Below are 20,467 nucleotides of genomic sequence, written 5' to 3'. Positions count from 1 at the left end.
GTTACCCCAGAGAGACGTCACACGGGACAGAGAGTTACCCCAGAGAGACGTCAGACGGGACAGAGAGTTACCCCAGAGAGACGTCAGACGGGACAGAGAGTTACCCCAGAGAGACATCAGACGGGACAGAGAGTTACACCAGAGAGACATCAGACAGGACAGAGAGTTACCCCAGGGAGACGGGACAGAGAGTTACCCCAGAGAGACGTCAGACGGGACAGAGAGTTACCCCAGAGAGACGTCAGACGGGACAGAGAGTTACCCCAGAGAGACGTCAGACGGGACAGAGAGTTACCCCAGGGAGACGTCAGACGGGACAGAGAGTTACCCCAGAGAGACGTCAGACGGGACAGAGAGTTACCCCAGGGAGATGTCAGACGGGACAGAGAGTTACCCCAGGGAGACGTCAGACGGGACAGAGAGTTACCCCAGAGAGACGTCAGACGGGACAGAGAGTTAACCCAGGGAGACGTCAGACGGGACAGAGAGTTACCCCAGAGAGACGTCAGACGGGACAGAGAGTTACCCCAGAGAGACGTCAGACGGGACAGAGAGTTACCCCAGAGAGACGTCAGACGGGACAGAGAGTTACCCCAGAGAGACGTCAGACGGGACAGAGAGTTACCCCAGGGAGACATCAGACGGGACAGAGAGTTACCCCAGAGAGACGTCAGACGGGACAGAGAGTTACCCCAGGGAGACGGGACAGAGAGTTACCCCAGAGAGACGTCAGACGGGACAGAGAGTTACCCCAGGGAGACGGGACAGAGAGTTACCCCAGAGAGACATCAGACGGGACAGAGAGTTACCCCAGGGAGACGGGACAGAGCGTGGCGGCTGCGTGGCCTGAGCGTGGCGGCTGCGTGGCCTGAGCGTGGCCTGAGTGTGGCCTGAGCGTGGCGTGTCAGCTGCGTGGCGGCTGTGTGGCGTTTTCTATGTCTTTACCACCAGAAAGGTGTCTGATGCGGCGCTGCTGCTGCTAGCCTCGTCTGTACACATGGATGTTTCCATAAACATAAACATAAATATAAATATATTCTGATCTGATTACATCAAAGACAACGTCGGCAGGATTGACGGCAACATAGGCTCCAGAATATTTCCTTCTGGATTGACAGGTGCAATATTAGAAAATCAATAATTATTTATTATTATGTTTTTTTAATGACATTTATATCAAAACCTCGAGACTTTCAAACATCAAGATGTCATTTATTAAATGTATTCATGTCTAAATGACATATAAACATCTTCTCCTATTCTATGTTGCCTGGAAACGCTTCCAACACGCTGGCATGTGGCGTGAAAAATAGGCGTCGGTCCTATTGACGCGTTTTCTGAGACGTGCGTGTCACGCACGCACTGTGCACGCTCTACCCTGTTACCATGGGAGCCCAAATAAAAACGCTCACGCCACGCAGCCGACACGCTCACGCCACGCAGCCGACACGCTCACACCACGCAGCCAGTGTGCAGCAGCCCTAACAGACAGTTATTTCTGCTGGGAAACATCTGTAAACATCTGGTTTCTGCCTACCAGTCCACACTGCAGCGCCTGCTCCGGATGCAGGAAGGCGGCGAAGTCTCGCAGCAGGTCCGTCCGCTCTCCCAGGACGCAGCGCAGCTTCCTGAATAACGACATCACTTCCTGTCCACCGCCCAGCTGCTCAAAGTCGTTGAGCAGAGACACAAATTCCTCCACCTGCCCAGGTACATCCTGCAGCGCCTCGCGCACCTGAAGACACATGGGAGGGATGTTCATCTAGTTCATTTATCTATCTGCTGCAGACACACAGTCACAGTCAAAGACCTACATTCATCCCAAAAGGGCAATTTAATTTAGTAGAGAAACTGACGTTCTGAGTGACAGAGTCACAGCGACAGATTAGTTCTGATTTACAGAAACTCATTTGAACAAAAGAGATGTGCGTGTCTCACCCTGTTGAGGGTTAGGGTGGATGTTGTGCGTGTCTCACCCTGTTGAGGGTTAGGGTGGATGCTGTATGTGTCTCGCCCTGTTGAGGGTTAGGGTGGATGTTGTACGTGTCTCACCCTGTTGAGGGTTAGGGTGGATGTTGTACGTGTCTCACCCTGTTGGGGTGGATGTTGTACGTGTCTCACCCTGTTGAGGATTAGGGTGACTGTTGTATGTGTCTCACCCTGTTGAGGGTTAGGGTGGATGTTGTACGTGTTTCACCCTGTGGAGGGTTAGGGTAACTGTTGTATGTGTCTCAGCCTGTTGAGGGTTAGGGTGGATGTTGTACGTGTCTCACCCTGTTGAGGGTTAGGGTGACTGTTGTATATGTCTCACCCTGTTGAGGGTTAGGGTGGATGTTGTATGTGTCTCACCCTGTTGAGGTAGCTCTGGGCGAACGCCACGTCTTTGCTCTCTCTGTGTGGGTCGTTGTTGACGATGTTTTCGTCATACAGCAGTAAGAGTTTAGCGGCGTCTTTACTGTGGCGCTCCTGACGGCTTTTCCTCAGACCGCGAAGAGGACGGCTTCGACCTGCGAGGGACGACACACACGGTAACAACACAGAGAAACAACACAGAGAAACACACACACACACACACACACACACACACACGGTAAGCATAGAGAGAAACAGTCAGATGTATGGGAGACGCACCTCGTCCCCGTCCCAGACAGCGTCCTCCTGCTCCTCCTCTGGGCGTCTCCTCTCCCGCTGGCGTCTCCTCGTCTCCTCCCTCCTTGCTGCCCCGCCCCTCACCAGACTCCTCCCCTTTAGGCCCCTCCTCTTCCTCCTCCTCCTCCTCCTCCTGAGAGGTGGGCGAGTGGTCTTCCTCAGAGTCTCCATCTGCACAGAGACGCCGCTCGGCCGCCAGCCACGTCAGCTGCTTCATCGTCTCCTAGATAGAGAGACAGAGAGACAGACAGAGAGAGAGAGAGACAGACAGACAGACAGAGACAGACAGACAGACAGAGAGACAAGACAGAGAGAGACAAACAGACAGAGAGAGACAGACAGACAGGCAGAGAGATAGAGAGACAGACAGACAGAGAGAGAGACAGACAGGTTACTATGAATATGTGTGTTTGTGTGTGTATCCACCAATCACCACGTGGGGTAAGTACTGCTCCTCTGTGATTGTGATTCAGAGGTTCTCAGACCTGCAGAGCTGACTAAAGGTCTCAACACTGCTACAGTCCAGCTGTAGTGGGTATACGTCCTACTCGCCCGTCCCACAGCAACAACGCCCTGAGTATTCTAACGTTACAGCATATAGCATCAGCCTCATCAGGCTCAGTGTCAGTAGTTTCTGTAATGTTACAGCATATAGCATCATCATCGTAATGTTTAAGAGCCGTTACACACCAACCAGACGGCCGACCGTTGGCAGTAAAGCCAGTCAGACTGATCAGTCGGGTCCCCGAGGTCATAAAAAATGCCTCAGAACACCCTGACGGTGACGCCGACTTGAGCGTACGCTCTGCTCGTGCGCGAAACGTAATACGTCTCCATAGCAGCAGGTGGCACTTCTCTGTATTGTTTCCCAGAAAATGAAAACCAGCAGCTGATTGGACAAACGCGTCACGTGGGTCTGGCTGCGCCCCGAACATAATGGCGACTCGTTCAGAATACGATCTCATATTGGACTAAAATAGTTCACCGAAACGTGTTTCTGAAAACATTTGAAGAGAGAAATAGGCCGTGCAGTTGCTGAATCTGTCTTCATTTCAGATCAACAAAGAAAGAAAGAGTAAAGATTTTACTCAGATTTTGAGAGACTCTAGTCACGCTCATCCCGCTCCCCGTTTCCTGGTTAGCTCTCCACCAATCAGATGGCTCGTTGAGTCTGACTGCCCGCCCTCCGACCCAGCATGACCTGCCCAAATGAAGGCCGACGGCTCCTCCGACGGACGACGGCACGGAACACACCGACCAGACTCGAGTCACCGACCTCGCCAGATTATCAGACGGCCAATTATCGGCTCTGTGTGTCGGCGCCCTGACGGTCCAGATCCATTTAACCGTGCGACGCTTCTGTCGCGCCGTGCTCCACTCTATTCCTCTGGGTGACGTCAAGCGACTTCAACGTGCACGCAAAGCATCCTGGGAAGGGCATCAAAAGCTGGCCGATGCCCATCTTTATGCTAATGATTCCGTTGAACGTGACATGACTATCCAGCAAAATATGAGTAAAATCTTTTAAACTGACCTTTGTTGATCTGAAATGAAGACAGATTCAGCAACTGCACGGCCTATTTCTCTCTTCAAATGTTTTCAGAAACACGTTTCACTGAACTATCTTAGTACAATATGAGATATGAGAAGTAGTACTGTAGTTCTGTGTGTATTTAGATAAGTAGTACTGTAGTTCTGTGTGACTTCCTGTTTACCTGTACCTGACTTCCTGTATACCTGTAACTGACTTCCTGTATACCTGTAACTGACTTCCTGTTTACCTGTAACTCTGGCACCGACAGCACTGACTCCTCCGACGCAGACGACATCACTTCCTCTTCGTCTTCGTCCTGCGTGAGGTCATCAAAGTCCTCCTCCTCCTCCTCTTCCTCCTCTCCCTGCCGGTCCTGATCTTCATCCTTTTCTTTCTCTCCGTCTCCCTCCTCTTCCTCCCCCCCCTCATCCCCCTCTCCTCCTCCCGCTACTCCCTCCTCTTCCTCTCTCCCTTCATCCCCCTCTCCTCCTCCTCCTCCTCCTCCTCCTCCTCCTCCCGCTGCACCCTCCTCTTCCTCTCTCCTTTCTTCATCTTCTCCTCCCTCTCTCCCGTGCTCCTCCTCTCCGCTGCCTGTGTCCCCCTCTCCTTCCTCTCCTCCTCCCTCTCTCCCCTCTTCTTCCTCTCCTGCAGTATTTTGTAGTCTGTTCAGCACACCCAGACCAGCCCAGTTCTCCTCTTCCTCTCCTTCACAGGAAGACATCGGGCTGAGTGTTGATGTTGATCCTGAACTTTCCTCCTCTTCCCGCCTCTCTTCCTCCGGTGGAAGGCATGGCGTTGTGTCCTCTCGCTCCTCTTTGATTGGTCTGTGGAGCTGTTGCCCCAGTGCATGCTGGGAGGTGGAGGCAGGCGTCCACACCATCTGGAGGAGGAAGTACGCCGGCTTTACGTTTGTCCGAGCGTCGGTCAGAGAGGGGAGAGGGAAAGAAGCTCTGCTGCTCTGTTGCGTCCACTGGCCAATAGGAAGGCAGGGCTGGAGGATGTGGGCGGGGCCTGGATGAACGGCAGCCAATGAGACAGCCCCACAGACAGGGGGTGGAGCCAGGGCTGTGGAGACAGCGAGAGGCGGAGCCAGGGCTGTGGAGACAGCGAGAGGCGGAGTCAGGGCTGTGGAGACAGCGAGAGGCGGAGTCAGGGCTGTGGAGACAGCGAGAGGCGGAGCCAGGGCTGTGGAGACAGCGAGAGGCGGAGTCAGGGCTGTGGAGACAGCGAGAGGCGGAGTCAGGGCTGTGGTGACAGCGAGAGGCGGAGTCAGGGCTGTGGAGACAGCGAGAGGCGGAGCCAGGGCTGTGGAGAGAGCGAGAGGCGGAGTCAGGGCTGTGGAGACAGCGAGAGGCGGAGTCAGGGCTGTGGAGACAGCGAGAGGCGGAGTCAGGGCTGTGGAGACAGCGAGAGGCGGAGCCAGGGCTGTGGAGACAGCGAGAGGCGGAGTCAGGGCTGTGGAGACAGCGAGAGGCGGAGTCAGGGCTGTGGTGACAGCGAGAGGCGGAGTCAGGGCTGTGGAGAGAGCGAGAGGCGGAGTCAGGGCTGTGGAGACAGCGAGAGGCGGAGTCAGGGCTGTGGAGACAGCGAGAGGCGGAGTCAGGGCTGTGGAGACAGCGAGAGGCGGAGTCAGGGCTGTGGAGACAGCGAGAGGCGGAGCCAGGGCTGTGGAGACAGCGAGAGGCGGAGTCAGGGCTGTGGAGACAGCGAGAGGCGGAGCCAGGGCTGTGGAGACAGCGGGGGAGTCCGAGAGTAAAGTGACACCTGGAGGCGGGAGAGGCAGGCAGTTGATTGGCTGTCTGTCTGACTGTCTGTCCACCGGTTGGTTTATCTTTCTGTCCAACCGTCTGTCTGTTTGTCTCTTTGATTTCCGCGATGCTTGGCTGTCTAACAGCGAGCCCTCTGGTCTGTCTGACTGTCTGTCTGACTGACTGTCTGCTGGGCGTTGTGCGAGAGGCAGCAGAGATGCATTGTGGGCCAGGGCGAAGATCCGTCTGTGTGAAGGTGGAGGTGGGTGCGAGGACTTGCTGAGCCAATAGGGGTGGAGCCTGAGGGTGACGCCCGGGGGGAGGGAGGGGGGGTAATGGCCGGAGCTCAGCCGGGACTTCTGGATGATCAGCTGACTGTTCTGCAGGTCACAAACATCAGAACCAATTACTCATTTACTTCACTCTAGTTTCCCTACAGAGATACAGCCCTGAAATCACCATCACCAAACCCACCAGACTCCATGTAAATAATCAGGACTTTTAGTGTGTATAGAGCCAGCATATTTCCACCAGACTCCATGTAAATAATCAGGACTTTTAGCATGTATAGAGCCAGCATATCTCCACCAGACTCCATGTAAATAATCTGGACTTTTAGCGTGTATAGAGCCAGCATATTTCCACCAGACTCCATGTAAATAATCAGGACTTTTAGCGTGTATAGAGCCAGCATATCTCCACCAGACTCCATGTAAATAATCAGGACTTTTAGCGTGTATAGAGCCAGCATATCTCCACCAGACTCCATGTAAATAATCAGGACTTTTAGCATGTATAGAGCCAGCATATCTCCACCAGACTCCATGTAAATAATCAGGACTTTTAGCGTGTATAGAGCCAGCATATCTCCACCAGTCTCCATGTAAATAATCAGGACTTTTAGCGTGTATAGAGCCAGCATATCTCCACATGTAAATGAGTGAATTAAGGGTTTATTTCAACCAAACCAGAGTGGTGATTGTTGGAACGGTGGAAAGATGAACCAAGACGGCTTTTGATAGTTTGATTTAGTTTCTGTCCACTTTGAATGAAGTGTGTTTTACAATGATAAAAGACCTGATTATTTACATGGAGTCTGGTGGGTTTGGTGATGGTGATTTTAGGGCTGTTTGATGTTAAACTAAAATGATCTTACTCTTTAACTAAAAGGTCTATCTCTTATCTCTTATCTCTGTTTCCGTTAATTTACACCCAAATTTCAACATGATTTACCTGTTATTTTTAATAACTGCGCCTTACTGTCAATTTTTAGGGAATATATGTTAAATAACACATAATTTATGTTATTTAACACCTCATTGTTAAATAACATTCATTTTTGTTATTTAACCGCACAACTGAAAATTCAAAGATGGCGGCCAGAGTTAGATGGTCTGGTATGGTCACGTTTTGGGGATAAATGCCGATAAATGCAATTTTATGCTTAGATTATAAAAAAGTTATTTATCATTGGAGAAGTTAGCAATTTAATTTTGTTTTTGTAGGTTGCTAAACAATGACTAATTCAATATTGTCGACGTTGCAATCCTTTACTAACAAACTAGATATTGTAGTATGCATTCACTGAATGAAGATTAGACAAATACATCACCTGATTTCTGTACTGCAAATGTTATCAAGAATAATGTTGCGTAGCATATTCCCCAGACACAAATAACAACGTTTGCGGTGTTTGTTTTGCATGCGCAAATGCGTTTGTTATCGTGTAATAGCCTTTTATTACCCTTCATACCCTACACTCCAGATTTAAACCAGAAGGCCTATTAATTGACGAACTGCGCTCCAAATCTGTGTGTGTGTGTGTGTGTGTGTGTGTGTGTGTGTCCTGTTCTTTCTGACCATGGTGTAAATATCCATATGACTCAGTCGCCAGCAGGCGCCACTACTGAAATCGGTTCATTCAGTATTTTTTGCGTTGTGGGAAGGAGCGTAGAAGAAGAAGACATTACCTGCAACGAACATCTCCATCTCGGAAGATCGCGGCTTTTGGTATCGACCAAAATCACAATAATCCGGTGAGATTAACTAGAATTTCTTTAAAGTCATGCATAGTTTTAACATTTATCAGTGATGTTGATGTATAAACGCCACAGACTTGCACCACATGAAATGAACTAACGTAGCTAGCTGCTAATGAGCCAACGTGATTCAAGCTAGCGATGGTTTGTCCATTAATCTTAGAAAACAATGCGCTTATTTTAATGTCCATTCATGTATACGATCTAAATCTATAAATAATAGGCTAACGTTATATGCCTATAACGTTTAAGCTAGCATTCCTGTGGTCAAGTTTGTGCATTCTTGTCATGTGCACGTCTGGTTAAAGCAGGTTCATCCTGAAAATCAAACGGCTAAAATACATCAACTTACTGATAGCTGTTTATGATGCTAGCTAGTTGGTTTAAGACTGTATTTGATGATTTCATGTCAGATGCTCATCTTTGATGGGTTATAGCTGTTTGGGCTACCAGACATGCTGGTGTGACCAGGGTGGGAAGTTAACTTGTGTGCCTGGTGGATGCCCAGTTTGACCAGCCGGTGTGTCTGCCTGCCTGCAGTAAATAGTTTTCCCTTTGTCATCAGTGCGCCACTTGTTTGAAAAGTTCCTTCTCTTTTTCTTTACTTCGCCCTCAACAGTTTGTACATTCATAGCTACTGCTGACTCCGCCACGGGCCTCTTAACACCGGGGATATGTCGCCACATTTTTTTAACCGATAATTTAACTTTCGTCTGTACCTCAGCTCAGCTATATGTGTCACGGACTAGCGCTGAAAACCACTCCACCCGCCACTGTGGCTTGTATACAAGGCAAAGTCACCCGCCACTTTGAAAAAGTACCCGCCATTGGCTTGTGGCGGGTGCTAATTTCCCACCCTGGGTGTGACTATTTGATGTGGTAGCTAAAGCCTAGCAATGAGGTAAATCCAGCAAAAACAGCCACTACTGATTGGGCTAGTGCCATATCTATGTGAACAGCTATTCTCTTTTATTTGCATTGGCATAGTGCACCCTCTTTTAGAGTTTAGATTCTCGGCCCGAGCCCGACCCGAGCCCGACCGGACCTCGGGTCGGGCTCGGGCCGTTATTTTCCGCCACATCCTCGGGCCGGGCCGGGCCCGGGCCGGACCCTTGATCAAGCAATTTTTTTTTTTTTTTATCCATTACCTTATTATCCTATTTGGGTGGGGAGATAGCTATGCCATAATCAGAAATATAATAAATATATATATAGGCTATATAAAAGTAACAAATGTGTAGAAAAGTTAGGCTGCAGTTACTAAATGCAGCACTTCATGCGCGGAGTCTCCTCCTCTCGCACGCATCACACCGGGAGCTTGAAGATGTAAAGAAAAAAAGAAAAACAGGAGAATTACCTTTGAGCAAGTGTGGAGGAAAGTCGGAGGTATGGAAGCAGTTTAAACAAGTCGTGGGCAGTGACAACAATATGTTGTTCATCATTGTTTCTTTTTTTTTTACGTTTCTTCACTCGGATCCATTTGCGATCCGTTCCATTCTGAATAAACTAACAGCAGTTTACAGCTTCGTCCTTGTTGTATTATTCTAAACAGATTTCTGTAGTTCAAACAAATCTGAATTGTAGTTGAGAACGTCAGTTATAACGGCCCACGTATTAAAAAACTGTCGGGTTTAAATCGGGCTCGGGCTCATAATTACAGTTAATGTGTCGGACCGGGCCGGGCTCGGACACAACGTGCTCGGGCAGGTTCGGGCTTGATTTTTTGGGCCGATCTAAGCTCTACCCTCTTTTGTGTTTTTTTGCTGCTTTGATTATCATTGAGTTGTAGATAAATGTTTACATTTGTTTTTGTTTTTAATTACAGATGCAGATGCAGGGTACTATCCCTGATCCCACTGCTGATCAAGATGATCTCACCGGATTCATCTCTCACAACCAGGTGGACATTTGACTGGTGTCTTACATGCTTTAATCTAGCAATTAACTACTAATCTATCAATAAGTTTAATTGGCTTGCATAATGTTTTCTTGCCAAATTTCAGTCAGTCAGCCACCTCTGTGGCCTATGTGAGACACATCAAAATTCACAGCAACATACCCAATTTAGTACTGCAGTGTTGTATCCCTAATGTTGAGGTTTAGGGCCCTATCTTGCTAATTTAAGACCGACGCAGTTGTCAATTTCCTGTCCAGCACCCACGTCTTTTAAATAGCAAATTCACCTGCGCCCATCTGTGCGCCCATGGGCGTGCTGGTCTTACAGGGAGGTGTGTTCAGGTGCATTCAGGTGCATTCTGGGATCTTGAGGCACCGGGAAGTGATCGCGCCATTGACCAACAAAAACCTGGTCTGAAGTCAATAACGCAGCATTTCATTGTTATTTTAACAGAGCATTAGTAAAATGCTCCTAGGCTCGTGCACACTATACTTGTTACACACACAGGGACGCACAGCAGCACACACACACACACACACACACACACACACACACACACACACACACACAGGGACACACACACACACACAAGATTTCAAATAATAATATTACGGGGCAAATCCTCCATCATAACAGCAATGCTCCAAGGTCCAAACGCGCCTGGCTTTTAAAGGGAATGGGAGATGATCTCTGATTGGTTGATTGCATGTTACGCCCAAAACACCCCTCTGATTAATGAAGACACTAAGTACAACCCTTTAGAACCATGCACCCGGTGCACAGACCCTTTTTATCTGCCGTCAAACTAGCAAAAGTGGATTTGGACACGCCCTAAACACACCTGCACCAGGCGCTTCACGCCGTGCGCTTAGATCGTTAAAATAGGGCCCTCTGTGTTTTAGATGTCAGCAATGAACATGATATACTGTATTTTTATACTGTATTTTTCTGTGATTGATCCGATCTATGTGTGCCTACATTTGTAAGTATTTAACTTTCAGTGTTTGTATTACAATAAATAAGTTAATTTCAACATGGAACTGTTTGTTTTCTTTCACTTAAGTGTTATGTGATATATTATGCCTATTCTTGTATTAACTAAAGCTAGAATATGTATATTACAATCAGTGGTACACATAACTATGCTAAAATAATTAACAATAAATTTAAAAAGCAATATTTAATTAAACAAAATAAATGGTGATTTAACATGAAAATAATGGTAACCCTGCTGCCAGTAATTTCCTGTTTTTCTGTGATTTATAGTAAAGTCCTGTTAAAAAACATTACAGGGAGTGCACTGTAAAAAAACATTAACAGGAATAAACTGTTAAAATAACATGAAAATAATGGTAACTCTGCTGCCAGTTATTTCCTGTTATTTAACAGGGAAATAATTAACAGTGTACTCTTTACTAGAGGTGTTGAAATTAATCAGATAATCGATGCATCGGGATGCGGACATGGACGATGCTGCATCGATGCAGTGGCCCACCATAATCGATTACAACGCAATGACGTCGCTCGTTAATTTTTCCGGCCGCAGCATAAACACACACACACACACAGACACACACACACAGACACACACACACACAGACACACACACACAGACACACACACACACACAAAACGGCTGAGTGGAGAGAATCAGAAATGGAGAAGAGGAAAGAAACCACTGAGAGACATGGAGACACTAGTTAGCTTGGAGAAGATCTGAGTGGAGTAACGAAGCTGAAGAGGTGTAGCTACACTACGGCACGTTTCCTCTCTAACAGCAGTGGTTTAGAACAACGTTGTGCTAGTGTGCCTTGCTAAAGTTGGAGTTAACGGACTAGCTAAAGTTGGAGCTAATGGACTAGCTAAAGTTGGAGTTAACGGACTAGCTAAAGTTGGAGCTAACGGACTAGCTAAAGTTGGAGCTAATGGACTGGCTAAAGTTGGAGTTAACGGACTGGCTAAAGTTGGAGTTAACGGACTGGCTAAAGTTGGAGTTAACGGACTGGCTAAAGTTGGAGTTAACGGACTGGCTAAAGTTGGAGTTAACGGACTGGCTAAAGTTGGAGTTAACGGACTAGCTAAAGTTGGAGCTAACGGACTGGCTAAAGTTGGAGCTAACGGACTAGCTAAAGTTGAAGCTAACGGACTGGCTAAAGTTGGAGCTAACGGACTAGCTAAAGTTGGAGCTAACGGACTAGCAAAAGTTGGAGCTAACGGACTGGCTAACGTTGGAGTTAATGGACTAGCTAAAGTTGGAGTTAACGGACTAGCTAAAGTTGGAGTTAACGGACTAGCTAAAGTTGGAGCTAATGGACTAGCTAAAGGTGGAGCTAACGGACTGGCTAACGTTGGAGTTAATGGACTAGCTAAAGTTGGAGTTAACGGACTAGCTAAAGTTGGAGCTAATGGACTAGCTAAAGTTGGAGCTAACGGACTGGCTAAAGTTGGAGCTAACGGACTGGCTAAAGTTGGAGCTAACGGACTGGCTAAAGTTGGAGCTAACGGACTGGCTAAAGTTGGAGCTAACGGACTAGCTAAAGTTGGAGCTAACGGACTAGCTAAAGGACTAGCTAAAGTTGGAGCTAACGGCGGTATTCTTCCAGATGTTTCATACCAGATGTTGTAACAGCGGTGATGTTGTGTATAGTTTAGGGTCCTCGCCACCACCAGACTAATCAGCGTTGCAGATTGAACATGTAGCTGGACTTGAATGGCCTTCTTTTGACTGAAAGTTCTGCCAAACTACACTTTTTCTGCTCACCAGTTCCATTTCCACTTTCTCACAGCCTACTGCATTGAACGCTCCACCTACGTAAACACCTTCCTGTAATCAACGGCGCCGTCATTACGGCGACCAGCGTAGTGACAGCGTAGGGTTCAGCAGAAACCCAACCCCGTCAAAAAGCCCAATATTCAGCCCAATATTCAGCCCAATCCTGGATTCAGTGCATCCCTGCTGTTCTGTAATAGTTATTCTGATGAATGTTCTATTATATTATATTAAGTTATCTTATATTATTATATTACATTATTATATTATATAATTATATTATATTAAGTTATGTTAGGTCAGTAGGTCAGTGGGTCAGTGGGTCAGACCTTGAGCCAGTTTGGCGTGTTGGGGATGTTTCTGTCCACCGGGGGGCGCTGCTCTCCTGGATCCACTCGGCTGCAGGCCAGCGGCAGCACCGGGACGACTCGCTGAGTCACAAACGTCTGAAAACACGACAATGATATTAACAGAAAATAATCTCTCATTCTCCCTGCTCTGGTGTTCCCCCTCTCATTCCCCCTGCTCTGGTGTTCCCCCTCTCATTCCCCCTGCTCTGGTGTTTCCCCCTCTCATTCCCCCTGCTCTGGTGTTTCCCCCTCTCATTCCCCCTGCTCTGGTGTTTCCCCCTCTCATTCCCCCTGCTCTGGTGTTCTCCATCTCATTCCCCCTGCTCTAGTGTTCCCCCTCTCATTCCCCCTGCTCTGGTGTTCCCCCCTCTCATTCCCCCTGCTCTGGTGTTCCTCCTCTCATTCCCCCTGCTCTAGTGTTCCCCCTCTCATTCCCCCTGCTCTGGTGTTCCCCCCTCTCATTCCCCCTGCTCTAGTGTTCCCCCTCTCATTCCCCCTGCTCTGGCGTTCCCCCCCTCATATCTCTTGTCATTTTGGCTCTTATTTTGCCGTAAATAAGTTGTGTGATGATGTCATAGTGATGTCACCTTGATGACGCTGTTGCGCGGCGCTCTCGGCCCGCTCATGTCTCTCACGTGTTTCTTGAAGTTCCAGCGAGATTTACACAGCAGGTAGCAGCTGATCAGCTGATCCGGCTGCAGCGTCTCCGCAAAGTGCTTCAGAGCCAGGACGATCAGCCTGCACAGGGGCATCATGGGAAATCATACTGTCAGCCTGCACAGGGGCATCATGGGAAAGTGTATATATTGTGTGTATATTGTGTGTACTGTGTGTATATTGTGTGTATATTGTGTATATATTGTGTGTGTACCGTGTGTGCTGTGTGTATATTGTTTGTGTATTGTGTGTGTACTGTGTGTACTGTCTATATACTGTGTATATATTGTGTGTATACTGTGTGTGTATTGTGTGTATACTGTGTGTATATTGTGTGTGTATTGTGTGTATACTGTGTGTGTATTGTGTGTATATTGTGTGTATATTGTGTATATATTGTGTGTATATTGTGTGTGTACTGTGTATATACTGTGTATATATTGTGTGTATACTGTGTATATATTGTGTATTGTGTATATATTGTGTGTATATTGTGTGTACTATTTATATACTGTGTATATACTGTGTGTATTGTGTGTATACTGTGTGTATATTGTGTGTATTGTGTGTATACTGTGTGTATATTGTGTATATATTGTGTGTATACTGTGTGTATATTGTGTGTGTATTGTGTGTATACTGTGTGTATATTGTGTGTATACTGTGTGTGTATTGTGTGTATACTGTGTGTGCTGTGTGTATATTATTTGTGTATTGTGTGTGTACTGTGTGTACATTGTTTGTGTATTGTGTGTACTGTGTGTATATTGTGTGTGTACTGTGTGTATATAGTGTGTATATTGTGTGTATACTGTGTATATTGTGTGTGTATTGTGTGTGTATTGTGTGTGTACTGTGTGTGTACTGTGTGTACTGTGTATATTGTGTGTATTGTGTGTATTGTGTATACTGTGTATATTGTGTGTGTATTGTGTGTGTACTGTGTGTGTACTGTGTATATTGTGTGTATTGTGTATACTGTGTATATTGTGTGTGTACTGTGTATATTGTGTGTATTGTGTATACTGTGTATATTATGTGTATTGTGTATATTGTGTGTATTGTGTGTACTGTGTATATTGTGTGTATTGTGTATACTGTGTATATTGTGTGTGTACTGTGTATATTGTGTATATTGTGTGTATTGTGTGTAATACCCGTCCTCTCCGGCGGTGTAAATGCTGCGGGGCCGCTGGCTGTGTGCGGGGGGGTCCAGGCTGCAGACAGGAAGTAGTTCTGGGTAAAGGAAGACGGGACGCGTGGCGAACAGCCAGGCGGCGTCGGCAGGCAGCAGAGGGAAGGCGTGGCCTTGAAATAAACACAAACACAGCTAGAACCACAGCTAGAACCACAAGTAGAACCACAGGTAGAACCACAGCTAGACCAGCTAGAACCACAAGTAGAACCACAACTAGAACCACAGCTAGAACCACCACTGGAACACAGCTAGAACCACAGCTAGACCAGCTAGAACCACAAGTAGAACACAGCTAGAACCACAGCTAGAGCCACAACTAGAACCACGACTAGAACCCCCACTGGAACACAGCTAGAACCACAGCTAGACCAGCTAGAACCACAGCTAGAACCACAAGTAGAACACAGCTAGAACAACAGCTAGAACCACAAGTAGAACCACAGGTAGAACCACAGGTAGAACCACAACTAGAACAACAGCTAGAACTACAGCTAGAACCTCAACTAGAACCACAGCTAGAACCACAGCTAGAACAACAGCTAGAACCACAACTAGAACAACAGCTAGAACAACAACTAGAAACACAGCTAGAACCACCACTGGAACACAGCTAGAACCACCACTAGAACACAGCTAGAATCTCAACTAGAACCACAGCTAGAACCACAACTAGAACCACAGCTAGAACCACAAGTAGAACTACATCTAGAACCTCAACTAGAACCACAACAAGAACCACAGCTAGAACTACAGCTAGAACCTCAATTAGAACCACAGCTAGGACCACAACTAGAACCACAGCTAGAACCACAACTAGAACCTCAACTAGAACCTCAACTAGAACCACAGCTAGAACCACAAGTAGAACTACATCTAGAACCTCAACTAGAACCACAACAAGAACCACAGCAGAACCACAGCTAGAACTACAGCTAGAACCTCAATTAGAACCACAGCTAGGACCACAACTAGAACCACAACTAGAACAACAGCTAGAACAGCTAGAACTACAGCTAGAACCACAGCTAGAACCACAGCTAGGACCACAACTAGAACAGCTAGAACAACAGCTAGAACCACAACTAGAACCACAGCTAGAACCACAACTAGAACCACAACTAGAACCTCAACTAGAACCACAGCTAGAACCACAAGTAGAACTACATCTAGAACCTCAACTAGAACCACAACAAGAACCACAGCAGAACCACAGCTAGAACTACAGCTAGAACCTCAATTAGAACCACAGCTAGGACCACAACTAGAACCACAACTAGAACAACAGCTAGAACAGCTAGAACTACAGCTAGAACCACAGCTAGAACCACAGCTAGGACCACAACTAGAACAGCTAGAACAACAGCTAGAACCACAACTAGAACCACAGCTAGAATCACAACTAGAACCACAGCTAGAACCACAACTAGAACAACTAGAACCACAGCTAGGACCACAACTAGAACTACAACTAGAACAACAGCTAGAACAGCTAGAACCACAACTAGAACCACAACTAGAACCACAGCTAGGACCACAACTAGAACCACAGCTAGAATCACAACTAGAACCACAACTAGAACTAGAACCACAGCTAGAACCACAGCTAGAACAACAACTAGAACCACAACTAGAACCACAGCTGGAACCACACTAGAACCTCCATCTTGAAATAGTTCAGCCAGCTGTGTGTTGTTGCTGCCTCCAGCTTCTTTAGAAACTAAATGTGTCTTCTGGCATCAACACACCTCCCACGTTCTGGTTGTCGCGTTAGGTCACAGCAGTTTACTGCAGCACCGCTATGACGACCAGCCACGCTGAGGCGGGACTAAAATCAGTGATGGAAAATGGACGCACAGTGCGTCAAGTCGAGGCGAGTAGGTACCATGTAATGGAAAAACGCCATTACATTTTCCCTGGGGAGGATCCTCAGCTTGATGTGTCGTCCCCCCCCCCAAAAGGAAAACCGTGCTCTAATCCTTATAATAATATATAATAATAATGCTTTGGAACCCCGCAGTAACTCTGAGAACCAGAACCAGAACAGCTGCTGGAACAAGCACAGAAGAACCAGAGCCTTGTTTCCTTACTGTTGGTAGCAGGAGTCATGGTGGGGAGCCAGCGTCTGGAGGCCGCAGCAGGGACAGGAAGCGGAGTAACAGAAGGCTCCACCCTCTGCTCCACCTCCTGCAGGAGATCCAGCGCCCCCCGCAGGTTACACACCCTGAAGCTGCTGGGCAGGAAAACCTGCTCCCGCCGGCTGGAGAACTGCTGCAGCTCCTCCTGCAGAACACGGAGAACCAGGGTTAGTGGTCCTGGTCTACAGGATCAACAAGGGTTAGTGGTCCTGGTCTACAGGATCAACAAGGGTTAGTGGTCCTGGTCTACAGGGTTAACAAAGGTTAGTGGTCCTGGTCTACAGGGTCAATAAGGGTTAGTGGTCCTGGTCTACAGGATCAACAAGGGTTAGTGGTCATGGTCTACAGGGTTAACAAAGGTTAGTGGTCCTGGTCTACAGGGTCAACAAGGGTTAGTGGTCCTGGTCTACAGGGTCAACAAGGGTTAGTGGTCCTGGTCTACAGGGTCAACAAGGGTTAGTGGTGCTGGTCTAGAGAGAACCAGGGTTAGTGGTCCTGGTGTACAGGGTCAACCAGGGTTAGTGGTCCTGGTGTACAGGGTCAACCAGGGTTAGTGGTGCTGGTCTACAGGGTCAACCAGGGTTAGTGGTGCTGGTCTACAGGGTCAACAAGGGTTAGTGGTGCTGGTCTACAGGGTCAACAAGGGTTAGTGGTGCTGGTCTACAGGGTCAACCAGGGTTAGTGGTGCTGGTCTACAGGGTCAACAAGGGTTAGTGGTGCTGGTCTACGGGGTCAACAAGGGTTAGTGGGAGAACATACAGGGAGAAATCTCCGTGGTAACTGAACAGCTAACGTGCTCCGGAGCTAGGGTACCAACGTAACGTAACATCAGGACCAGCATGCATCAGGGTAGTGTTAGGGTTTCAGACTGACCAGGTAGTGTTAGGGACTGACCAGGTAGTGTTAGAGACTGACCAGGTAGTGTTAGAGACTGACCAGGTAGTGTTAGAGACTGACCAGGTAGTGTTAGAGACTGACCAGGTAGTGTTAGGGACTGACCAGGTAGTGTTAGGGACTGACCAGGTAGTGTTAGAGACTGACCAGGTAGTGTTAGGGTTTCAGACTGACCAGGTAGTGTTAGGGACTGACCAGGTAGCGTTAGTGTTAGGGACTGACCAGGTAGTGTTAGGGACTGACCAGGTAGTGTTTGCTGATGCAGGCTTCGTGGTTCAGTGCGTCCACACGGCGACTCAGCAGGTGAACCTGAGTCAGCAGCTGCACATGCTGAGAGACACAGAGACACAGAGACATGTCATCCAGAAGCTAATGACGCTAATGAAGCTAATGGCTAGCTGCAGCCAGTCAAAGTGTGAAAGCTGTACCTGCTGTATCTGCTGCTGCAGCTGCAGCTTCTGGGCAGAGTTTAGGTGGAGGGCGGGCTCCACCCGGCCTGGCAGCACCAACACGGAGGTGACGGGGACGGGCGCCGGGCTGGCTGTTTCCTTGTCGTCACGGTGATGGTTGGTGGTGTCCTGCAGTGCTCTCCTCTGCTGCGCAGCTTCATACTGTTTTCTCACTGTCCGCCGGCGCTCCGTTAGCATGCTGGCTAACGGAGCATCAAAACTACACACAGCAAAGACACACAGATGAGTCACAGGAAATGCACCAAGCCTAGGACGGGACAGCGTTTGCTGGGACAGGATGTCTGCCTTCAGCTGGATTCTTCTTCAGGAGTTCTGTGTGAAGAAGCAACAGCTGCGGCCATTTCCTCTTCCTCCTTACCCAAACAGTTACAGCACTTCTCTGCTGCACCGTCCCGAAAGGAGGAACAACACTGATAGATGGCTCTGTCTGTGTGTGTGTGTGTGTGTGTGTGTGTGTGTGCGTGCTGAGTATTACCGTAAAGCCTGGGGAACGTTGAACTTGTGTCCAGTCTGAGACGGCTCCTCTTCCTCGTGTTCCTCCTCTTCCTCCTGGAGCTGCACACAGAACAGATGTCATCATCAACTAAAGAAGCAAAAAGTCTAAAGACTCCCTGTTTGTAAGTTTCCTAGTTTAAGAGCAAACATAAAACTAGAATCATTGGTAGAAATGAACTCAACTCACAGTATCAAAAAGCTCCTCCAGCAGCTCGTTCACTTCCTTCTCTGAAAACAACAACATGAGTTATCACAAGAAGAAATCACAGGTCAGAGGTGGTTTCCTCCCTAACCCTAACCACCAGTTATCAGGAGAAGAAATCACAGGTCAGAGGTGGTTTCCTCCCTAACCCTCACCACCAGTTATCACAAGAAGAAATCACAGGTCAGAGGTGGTTTCCTCCCTAACCCTAACCACCAGTTATCAGGAGAAGAAATCACAGGTCAGAGGTGGTTTCCTCCCTAACCCTAACCACCAGTTATCAGGAGAAGAAATCACAGGTCAGAGGTGGTTTCCTCCCTAACCCTAACTACCAGTTATCACGATGAAGAAATCACAGGTCAGAGGTGGTTTCCTCCCTAATCCTAAAGGTCCTGACACACCGAGCCGATAATCGGCCGTCTGACAGTCTGGCGAGGCCGGTGTGTTCCGTGCCGTCAGGGGTGGTGATGGCGAAGCGGATATGACACATGCCTTTGGTGTGGAAGACCAGGGTTTGATTCCTACTGCGATACATCAACCAATGTGCCCCTGAGCAAGACACTTAACCCCTAGTTGCTCCAGAGGTGTGCGACCTCTGACATATATAGCAATTGTCACTTTGGATAAAAGCGTCAGCTAAATACCATGTAATGTAATGTCATCAGTCAGAGGAGCTGTTGGCCTTCATTTTGGCTGATTTGACTTGTTGAATCGGAAAGCGGGCAGTCAGACTCAAATGACCCATCTGATTGGTGGAGTGCTAACCCGGAAACGAGGAGCGGAATGAGCGTGACTAGAGCCTCTCAAAATCTGATGAAAATCTTCTAAACTGACCTTTGTTGATCTGAAATGAAGACAGATTCAGCAACTGCACGGCCTATTTCTCTCTTAAAATGTTTTCAGAAACATGTTTCGGTGAACTATTTTAGTCCAATATGAGATCCTATTCTGAACGAGCCGCCATTACTATCAACTGGAGAAGCCAGACCCACGTGACGCGTTCGTCATTTCCGGTTTTCATTTTTTGTATTACGTCTCGCGCACGTGCAGAACATACGCTCAAGTCGGCGTCTCTTCGGTGTGTTCTGAGGAACGTTTTGGACCTCGGGGAGACTGATCAGTCCGACTGGCTTTACTGCCCGTCGGCCGTCTGGTTGGTGTGTCAGGGCCTTTACACGTACTGGTGATCTGGACGCCGCGGTCCGTCCGGTAGTCCTCCAAGTCCGGCTCGTCCACGTCCTCCAGGAAGTTGTACTCGGGGTCATCGTCATCGTCAGCTTCCTCTGAGAAAACAAACAGCCTCAGTCAGCTGAGGGAGATCTGAACCACGGCCACTTTTTCAGACCTTTTTTTGTGCAAAATATAAGACTTTTTCTGATAAAGTGCAGACTGTAAAGACTTTAGTTCCTCCATCTTAGCGTCGCTGTGT

At 47.9% G+C, this 20,467-nt stretch overlaps 1 protein-coding gene across 1 annotated transcript in view; it reads right to left on the bottom strand.

Moving 5' to 3' along the window:
• The window catches only part of LOC116058488 (GON-4-like protein), a 53,879-nt gene that overhangs the window by 27,259 nt on the left and 6,153 nt on the right, over positions 1 to 20,467 (bottom strand). Inside the window, exons 12-25 of the mRNA XM_036006378.1 lie at positions 20,220 to 20,321; positions 19,024 to 19,064; positions 18,817 to 18,896; positions 18,300 to 18,540; positions 18,115 to 18,201; positions 16,930 to 17,122; positions 14,802 to 14,952; positions 13,575 to 13,725; positions 12,967 to 13,083; positions 4,878 to 6,311; positions 4,431 to 4,754; positions 2,632 to 2,872; positions 2,350 to 2,507; positions 1,538 to 1,735 (exon numbers count right to left, since the gene is read on the bottom strand). Coding sequence (XP_035862271.1) covers positions 1,538 to 1,735; positions 2,350 to 2,507; positions 2,632 to 2,872; positions 4,431 to 4,754; positions 4,878 to 6,311; positions 12,967 to 13,083; positions 13,575 to 13,725; positions 14,802 to 14,952; positions 16,930 to 17,122; positions 18,115 to 18,201; positions 18,300 to 18,540; positions 18,817 to 18,896; positions 19,024 to 19,064; positions 20,220 to 20,321 — 3,518 coding nt within the window. The remainder of the gene's footprint in view (positions 1 to 1,537; positions 1,736 to 2,349; positions 2,508 to 2,631; positions 2,873 to 4,430; positions 4,755 to 4,877; positions 6,312 to 12,966; positions 13,084 to 13,574; positions 13,726 to 14,801; positions 14,953 to 16,929; positions 17,123 to 18,114; positions 18,202 to 18,299; positions 18,541 to 18,816; positions 18,897 to 19,023; positions 19,065 to 20,219; positions 20,322 to 20,467) is intronic.

This window comes from Sander lucioperca, chromosome 10, assembly GCF_008315115.2.
Source record: "Sander lucioperca isolate FBNREF2018 chromosome 10, SLUC_FBN_1.2, whole genome shotgun sequence".
NCBI classification, from domain to species: Eukaryota; Metazoa; Chordata; class Actinopteri; order Perciformes; family Percidae; genus Sander; species Sander lucioperca.
The sequence above is the reverse complement of the archived record's forward strand: the minus strand, read 5'-3'. Positions and strand labels throughout refer to the sequence as shown.